General features: G+C 40.8%; 1 protein-coding gene across 1 annotated transcript in view; it reads left to right on the forward strand.

Moving 5' to 3' along the window:
- The first annotated feature begins 5,484 nt into the window (after positions 1–5,484).
- rftn2 (raftlin family member 2) overlaps positions 5,485–8,397 on the forward strand; it is a 22,190-nt gene continuing 19,277 nt past the window's right edge. The window contains exon 1 of the mRNA XM_007578876.2: positions 5,485–5,996. Within this exon, the coding sequence (XP_007578938.1) occupies positions 5,858–5,996 (139 nt within the window). The 5' untranslated portion in view covers positions 5,485–5,857. The remainder of the gene's footprint in view (positions 5,997–8,397) is intronic.

Genomic DNA, 8,397 nt, shown 5'->3' on the forward strand with positions numbered 1-8,397 from the left:
CAGTCATCTGAACATGCTAACATACAGCCATCTGAACATGCTAACATACAGCCATCTGAACATGCTAACATACAGCCATCTGAACATGCTAACATACAGCCATCTGAACATGCTAACATCCAGCAAAAGGAATGGACAGAGACTGAACTGTGAATGAACTCTCACCAGGTGTGTAACTACTTAGGATGCTGGTAAGAGTGTTTGAGTGAAAGTGGAGCAGGTGCTGTGAAGTTCTCCCACTGTGATTTCAGTCTCTGCCTGTGTCCTGGATCAGTCTGCCACACAGGTGTTTAAACCCCTCTGTGTTCGCTGGTGTGTCAGTCAACACAAACACAAACTCGGCTGTGTTTTTGTTCTTGTTACCCACAATCCTCCTCATCCTTTGTTGAGGAAGTTTCACTCTGACCTCTAATAAGGTCAGAGTGAACACTACTGACTGTTATGTTAAATTAAGCCTCAGGCAATGTAATAGATCAATCATGAAGGTAAAGTGAAAGTGAAGAGCAGTCGCAGTAGGCTAGCTGTCTTACAGTCAGGAGGTTGTGGGTTCTATTCCAGTGTACCCTCATCACATGTTGATGTGCCCCTGGGCAAGGCTGGCCAATGTGTACTGGACTGTAAGCAATTTGTCCGTCAAATTGCAATGAGAAAAACTCATTTAAAAGTAAAATATTGTCACATTCCGGTTTTTTGTTGTTGTTGTTTTACTTGACTGTTTGATCTGCTGTAGAAAAAAGTTTATAAAATTATTGAAATACAGAAATGTACGTTAAAACGTAGGTAAGAAGACTGGTTTAGGTTTCAGGGCTCATAATAGCGCTACAAACGCAGTGGAGCATTTTCAACACTAGATGTCACCATTGCACCATAAATTAGTACCATCCAGCCCGTCAGCTATAATTTTAAATTAGTTCACTCGCACAAACCATTTGGTTAGTTGTTGTTTTTTTTTGTTTTTTTTTTAAGTTAAATTAGACCAAACCAGACACTAAGTAGTCTTAAGCTTCATAATCAGACTGTATGTTTGAATAAAATCAAATGCGCAGTCATCTCTAAATGACTCTATCATTTCCTAGCGTCAGCCCTTTGTTCCAGGGTGCACCATGTGTTTTCTGGATTGGATTCAGGACTGTTTTGTTTTCTACCTTTCTTGTGGTTGAGTAAAAGTTGGCTTTCTTGCGAATGGCTTAAAGAATTTTTTCCTCCTCTTGACTTTATTTGTTGACACACAAATTTGATATTGTGTTATTTTAGTTTATTCTGTGACGTGCAAAAAAAATGTAGCTTAAACCTGTGATTATGTGATTCTTGTTTGCGGTAGCGGTGCACCAACTGCAGTTTTCTGGTCAAACACAGATGTGTAAAAACGTTTGACTTGCTGATTCTGAATTTGGTCTGTACTTTTTATTTTGTCTGAAAAGTTGTCAAAAGTACTGACAAAGTCACTGAGTTGTCAGCAGTGTAGTGTCTATTGGTAACCCCCCAGGTGCAGACGTCACCTGGTGGGCAGGCGGGTCTGTCGGTCAGCGCTCTCTCACCGAAGAGTGAAAGAAAGACAGTAGCTGACTCTCCTGCAAGTGGCTGAAATGAAAACATAAAAGGGACATTTATCCCTGTGTTAATAAGAATAAAGATGCCAATATTAGGATGGATAATTTGCTTGTGATTCATTCACTTGTGTATCTTTGGGGGAAGAAAATGGTCATTAAGTAACTTCGACAGCTGAGGAACTTTAAAATTCAAATGAACTTCAAAGCAATTCTCAATAATGTTCTTCATCAGTCTGTCAAAACACCAACCTCACATGTGATGTGCAACAATCACACGGAGGCTCTTCTGTCCCTCAGGACGTCCTAAATGTGTCTCTGGAGGAAGGCCGGGGTGACAGGGATGTTTAATGTTCTGCTTCATAAACTGCTCTCTTCCTTCCTCTCCTGCAGGCTGTTTGGCAGAAGGGGGGCCCTGGATTTCCTTCCCAGTGCGCTCCAGCCGGGTGGAGCTCATGACAGACGGAGGTTTCCTGCTGGAAGCAAAGTCCAGTTTAAGCCATGGGGAGTTATTTTTGTTGTTCTTCTTTGTTCCCCCGATGCATACATATTCAGATTCCTTTTAGTTTTCTTATTGATGCTTTTTTTTTTTTTTACCAAAGTCATCTGTTAATTGTTTTGACTGATGGATTAAAACGAGGATTGAAGGAAACATGTAAGCTCACGCTGCTGCGCAGAGACGTTGAGATGTAAATAAGGGATGTTTACAGAGTTTTTTAAAATGTATCATATCTATTTTTTTCTATTTTATAATTGAAATTCCTTTTTTTTAGAATTATTTAAGTAAGTTATTCTATGTAGAAAAATGTTTTTGTTACATACAAGAATTGCTTTTTCCTTCTGAACCAGGTGAATTCATTGGATACATTTTAATTTTTCAACTTGTCCTGTCTCATCCTGTTTCCTTCCTGCTTCTCCTTCCTCTTATTCTCCCAGAAGAAACTCCACAGTCCGAACCGCCGCTCAGTTCCACAATCATTTCATGAAACACGGCGAGCAGGTTCCAGGAGTTAAATGTTGTTTGGTTTTGTTAGAGATTCTCATTAAAAAATTAAAAAGATATGTTGAAATGGTGAACAGAGTTGTGAAAGCAAAACCTACACACATTTAGACTAATTAGAGTTGTTTTTTTATCCATTTCATGCTGCAAATAGTTTCATGAACTCTGTGATTCTTTCCCACTGAAGACACTGTGACCTGAGGCTCACCAACAAACATCAGGACTGTAATTAGTCTAACTGTTGTAATAGAAAATGTCATTTTTAGCCTTATTTCATCTTTGATGGAACTGATGAAACTTTTTACCATTTATTTACTGATTATATCTGCTGTATTTTTGTGTTTCTGCAACATGTGTTTTTCCATTAAAGAAGTTTCCAGATAATGTTTAGATGTTTCCACAGCTGTGATGGCAGAAGAGACCTGAAGACATCTTGGGTAAAATGCTCGATCTGGAAATCGTCTTAAAGGACTGAATGTGGAATGTAGTTTGTACCCTGGTTTGACCTGAACCCACGAGTGACAAAGAAGAATCAGAAGTTTCTCCTGAAATCCTTATCGGTTCTCTTTCCTGCCGTAAAATCGTCCCCTCCAAGAGGTGAGGGACGGTTCATGAGCTGGGGGTCAGGATTGTCTCTGTGGTCCATCTGCTAATAGAGATAAGGTCAGACTTTGGGTGGGTCTTTTCCTTGCTGTGACTCTATAACCATGTGATGTGTGTCGTTCAGGGCTCTTCTCCTGACTGCGTTCAGTGAGTCGGGTCTTCCAACGCTTTTGCCTTCAAATAAAGAAACTTAAAGACAAAGATTAATCTTTCTCTAATTATTGAAACAGCTTCTCATTCCTTGATAAATGACATTTCCATAACACTGTGAATCGTTTGAATACAGTAATATATTCTTGCTTTCTTTCTGCAGGTAGTAACAAGTGAGGTTCCGATGCTGGATGACATTAACTGATAATCCATCTTTACTGCAAAAAAAAAACAAAAAACAAATGATAATATGGTAATATTTAACAGAAGAAGAAAATTGAATTCAAGACTTGGAGATAGGAGGAATAGACCGGCTGGTGAGTGAAAGCCAAAATCAGAACATTCATGTGTTGTTACCTGGAACCAGTTAAAGTAACTGGTTTGTTTGAATTAAACCAGAATTAAAGATGAACAATTATTAAATATGTGCATGTGCTTCAAACCATTCAGTGGTTTGAAGGCTACAGATTTCCACCCTCGTCTGTCGGCCCAAAAACGTTGGAGTCGTTGTTGCTTCCTGAACTATATGGCTCAATAAACAGCTGCAGTCCTCCAGTAGAAGCAGGTCCTTCTTCTTCATCACTCCACCCGGCTTCTTCCTCCAAAGCCACAGATAAATCGATCACAACTCCCTCCGCTTCACATACTCAACCTCTGTCACTTACGTTTGACTTACCCTGGTTGCATCACAAGATGGCGCCGAAGTAAGACCCAGTTACTACAGAAGAAAACTGCCATGCCATTAAATCTATAGCAGTCTGTGAGAAATATTTATTGGTAAAATCTTTTGTGTACACGGTTTAAAAACGCAGCAGTAGATCTTTCTAAATTATTGTTTATGTTTTTAACCTTGATTTCACAAGGAAAATCCCCACTGAGATTAAAAATGTCTTTTGCAAGAGAATCCCGGTCAAAACTGGCAGCAGCACACAGAGATTACAGAACACCGGCAGCAAAAAACAGAAAAGGCTAACGGAATCATAAATCAACAAACGAAAAGATTCCTCGGTTCCTCGTGTCACAGACTCTGTAGCCATCTGCTCTTCTTCTGTAAGTGGCACAATGAAGCAGGAAGTCATTTAACCAATCAGTGCATGTCTGACACTGAGCTGAAGGGCTCAGAGCTGTAACTCAAACCCAGACTGCTGCTGAGTAACAACACCCAGAACAGCCTGAGCTCTAGGAGGTGAAGGGGGAACCTCCCCACTGAGGTTCTGCTGACCTCTGACCTTTTTCACTCTCAAGTTTCCACTGAAGACTCTTTAGGCTTAAATAGCAGTCAGCCAGATGCTCATTATTTTTCTCTCTCTCTTAGCCCTCCTGCAGTCTTAAGGAACTGGGCATAATGGACCCCACAAGCTTTTCATCTTGTATGCCAGGGTAAAAAAGTATGTTTTTTATGTGTGTAGTTTTTGGAACTGATGGTCTTACGGGACAGGAGAATCACCCTGAAGATCAGCATTGGACTCAAAACATTGTGTCTGTGTAGGAACACAGTCACTGCTCATCACTTTCAACTGAGCCCACCATGAAGCTTGGTGGGGGCAGCATCCTCCTGTGGGGATGGTGACATGACAACTGCAATATATGATCTGGACCTGAGACCTCATTGTTGGAACTCATCCTCCAGAATAAAAATGACTCTAAGCAAGCAGCCAAGATAAAACAGGAGAGGCTTCAGGAGCAGACTGAGACTGTCCTTGATTGGCTGTCCAGGCCAAACCCTGGACATAAATCCAGATGAACCTCCCGGATTATAAGACCTAAAACTGCTGTTTCACTGACACCGCCTGAATGAGCTCAGGCGGATCTGCAGAGAAGAATGGGAGGAAATGGTGAAAACAGGTGTGTGAAAATGAGCCAAAGTGCTTCAACAATGAAATAATGGGGTGAATATTTATGCACTTTATTTTTTTGCAAAAAAGAAAAAAACTTTTTTTCATCTAATATATTAAGGCAAAATTTATTAAATCCATCCAGAAACAAAACTGTAGCAACAAAATGTGTGTGTAGTGTGTGTGTGTGTGTGTGTGTGTGTGTGTGTGTGAGAGAGAGAGAGAGAGAGAGAGAGAATGGCGAGAACCGTATAAATACTTTCCGAATTAATTTTCGATTAATTTGAGCACAATGCTGCTTCATTACTCACCCAAATACTTTCGAGTCGTCCCCCCTTTCATTTGCTTCCTTATTGCTTTATTCTGAAGTTTTGGGCGGAAGTGATGTTTTTTCCGCTCGTGAACTTGTTTACGGGGTGGAAACTTTTCTCCAGGAGAAGCGCGCCGCTCTGCCCCGTCCACGCAACCCCAGCAGCAGCATCCTCTGCTGCGGGACTCTTTCAAAGTTAGACCCGCTGCGCTGGATGTTTCCGCAGCTTTCCGCTTTTCCCTTCCTGTTGCCATCATTCGTGCTTTGCATTCATCAATAAGGGATAATTAGCGCCGACGGAGGAGGGATGGAGCGGTCCAGTTAGAAGCTGAAGTCTCCACAGTCCACCGGCGGCGGCTCCTGAGTTGCTCCAAACCCCGCCGAGAGAGCGTCTCTCCCCGCCTCAGGGAACATGGGCTGCGGCTTGAGGAAACTGGAAGACCCGGAGGACAGCAGTCCCGGGAAAATCTACTCCACCCTGAAGAGACCCCAGGTGGAGACCAAGACAGACACCGTGTATGATTATGTTCTGCTGGACTTCAGTTTGGAAGGTAGACCTCGTGAACTCTGTGAATGTAACCGCTCTCAAGTGTTTCTCTCATATTTTTGTCAAAAATTTCATAAAACAGTTTCATAGCAAAATATTGACAGACAATGGTGATTAATATAAAAAATAATAATAGGCGGAATTAATTTATTGTGTGGCGTCTGGTATCATCAAATATGAAGTAAATTGTTGAAAAGTCGGTATGCAAAAAGTGGTTGTGTGCAGATGGAACCTTGTTTAATGTCGTCTTCCTTGGGAATGTGTTAATTTTTTTTCTTAGTTTTCACTACTTTTCTTGGGCTAAGGTCAGAAAAAGTTTAGTTCAGTGTGTGTGTGTGTGTGTGGACGCTTTTTTATTGTTCCGGTTTGGGGACAGTGATCTGAGATTTATTAAATTCTTATCCGCTAAAAGCATTACATTGATTAAATGCAAACGCAGCTCATCTCACCTGCTTGGCAATAGAAAACTCAGAATTATCGCATCGTGCAAGTTAATTTTCTCTTCATTTCTGAGAGAATTTTAATTTCGGAGCCTACGTCATACTCTCGCTTCATCTGAACGGGTAATGCTGGGGCTAAAACCCGCCAAAGAGGTTAATGACACACCGGTCACACAAATGACAAGCACGTGTGTTTTGTTTTTTTTCATTCAAATATCTAAAAGATGCCTGAGAGTCAAAATCCAGGGAAATAACCCACACGTTTATGAATGAAGAGAGTTCAGTATTTTACTGTACGATTTTGGATACATTCAAACTTTTTATGAATAAAAATATACGGTCTCTCTACTGAGCAACAAGATACAAACCACCATAACATGACTTAGTACTTATACAGTCATCATTATTCATAAATAACTGTCTTTTACTGAAAGGATTGCTAAATATGAGCAAGGTCTTTTAGAGTCATTTGGATTCAGTGGCACTACTGTAGTGAGAGTATCGGTTAAAACTTTATAAATCTCCATATCATTGTGAAATTTTACATATGGAAAATAAATTCGCTTAATGGAAACATGGCAACTTAAGATAAAAACTCGCGATAAAAGCTTTGACACTAGAATGAGGTGTTTTTGCTTGTTTTTCGTTTGTTTCTTTGTTGGTTTGTTTAGTTTTTGTTTGTTTGCTTGGTTTTTTTTATTTATTTTTATTTATTTCTTTGACCGCATCAAATTGATTTGTTTCGCAAAACTGTAATGAAAACACTTTTGGCATCATTTGAGTCATGTGATGTGGATCTTGCCACTGGCACAAACCACAAAGAAGACATGAAGTTTTTCTTTTTTTTTTTTAATGACTTATTGTGTGAACAAACTTATTCACATGTGATTTTAATTGCATATCTCATCTATTGGAAAGGGCTGCACAGTGCTGCAGTTGTTAGAGCTGCTGCCTTGCAGCAAGAAGGTTCTGGGTTCGATTCCCGGCCCCGGTCTTTCTGCATGGAGTTTGCATGTTCTCCCTGTGCATATGTGGGTTTTCTCCGGGTACTCCGGTTTCCTTCCACAGTCCAAAAACATGACTATCAGGTTAATTGACCTCTCCAAATTGCCCCTAGGTGTGTGTGTGTGTGTGTGTGTGTGCATGGTTGTGTGTCTCTGTGTTGCCCTGCAACAGACTGGCGACCTGTCCAGGGTGACCCCGCCTCTCACCTGGAACGATAGCTGGAGATGGGCACCAGCACCTCCTGACCCCACTAAGGGACAAGGGTGTTAGAAAGTGGATGGATCTATTGGAAACATCATATTTTTAGTTTTGACATTAGTGAAGTAAAAGTTTTGAACTGGCCACTAGATCCTGACTGTATGATTTCTTTGAGATCTCCAAGCAGGGAACTCCTAATTTTTTTTTCTTATTCCAAGGACTGTCTCTTAAATTTAGTCTCAAGGGAAACCATTTTCTCTCTGTTTACTTGGTTTAAAAGTAGGCAACAATTTAATTATAGGGTCTGTTATTTTTTATTGTAGATATTAAGTGCAGTAAAAATAATATCTCAACAAGACAAAGTGAATCTAGCACCTAAATTACTGTGTGAAATAACCAACCGGGCCTGAGATACAACAGAGACGTTCATTCAGCCTGTCAAAAAAAAAAAAAAAAAGAAAATAGGTCACCAATGATTTTTTTCCCTCTCCTCCTCTCGTGGCTCTCTCCCTCCAAACGCACAAGGACACTCACTCATTCACACGCCTTCCCCTGCAGCTAAATCAAACTCCCTCCCTGACGCGTTAAAAAAAATAAAATAAAACACCTGCTGGGGAAATGGAGTCTAATTTGAACGGCACTGAGGATAATCCCTTCATCTGGTGCTCCAACTGGCTGCTTTCGCCGTGACCTATTTGGAAGGAAACGGTGATTGAGCTGTGAATGAGGAGCCGGGTGTGTAAACAGCAGGCCGGGGGGGGG

This window comes from Poecilia formosa, unplaced genomic scaffold (genome assembly GCF_000485575.1).
Source record: "Poecilia formosa unplaced genomic scaffold, Poecilia_formosa-5.1.2 Scaffold496, whole genome shotgun sequence".
Classification (NCBI taxonomy): Eukaryota; Metazoa; Chordata; class Actinopteri; order Cyprinodontiformes; family Poeciliidae; genus Poecilia; species Poecilia formosa.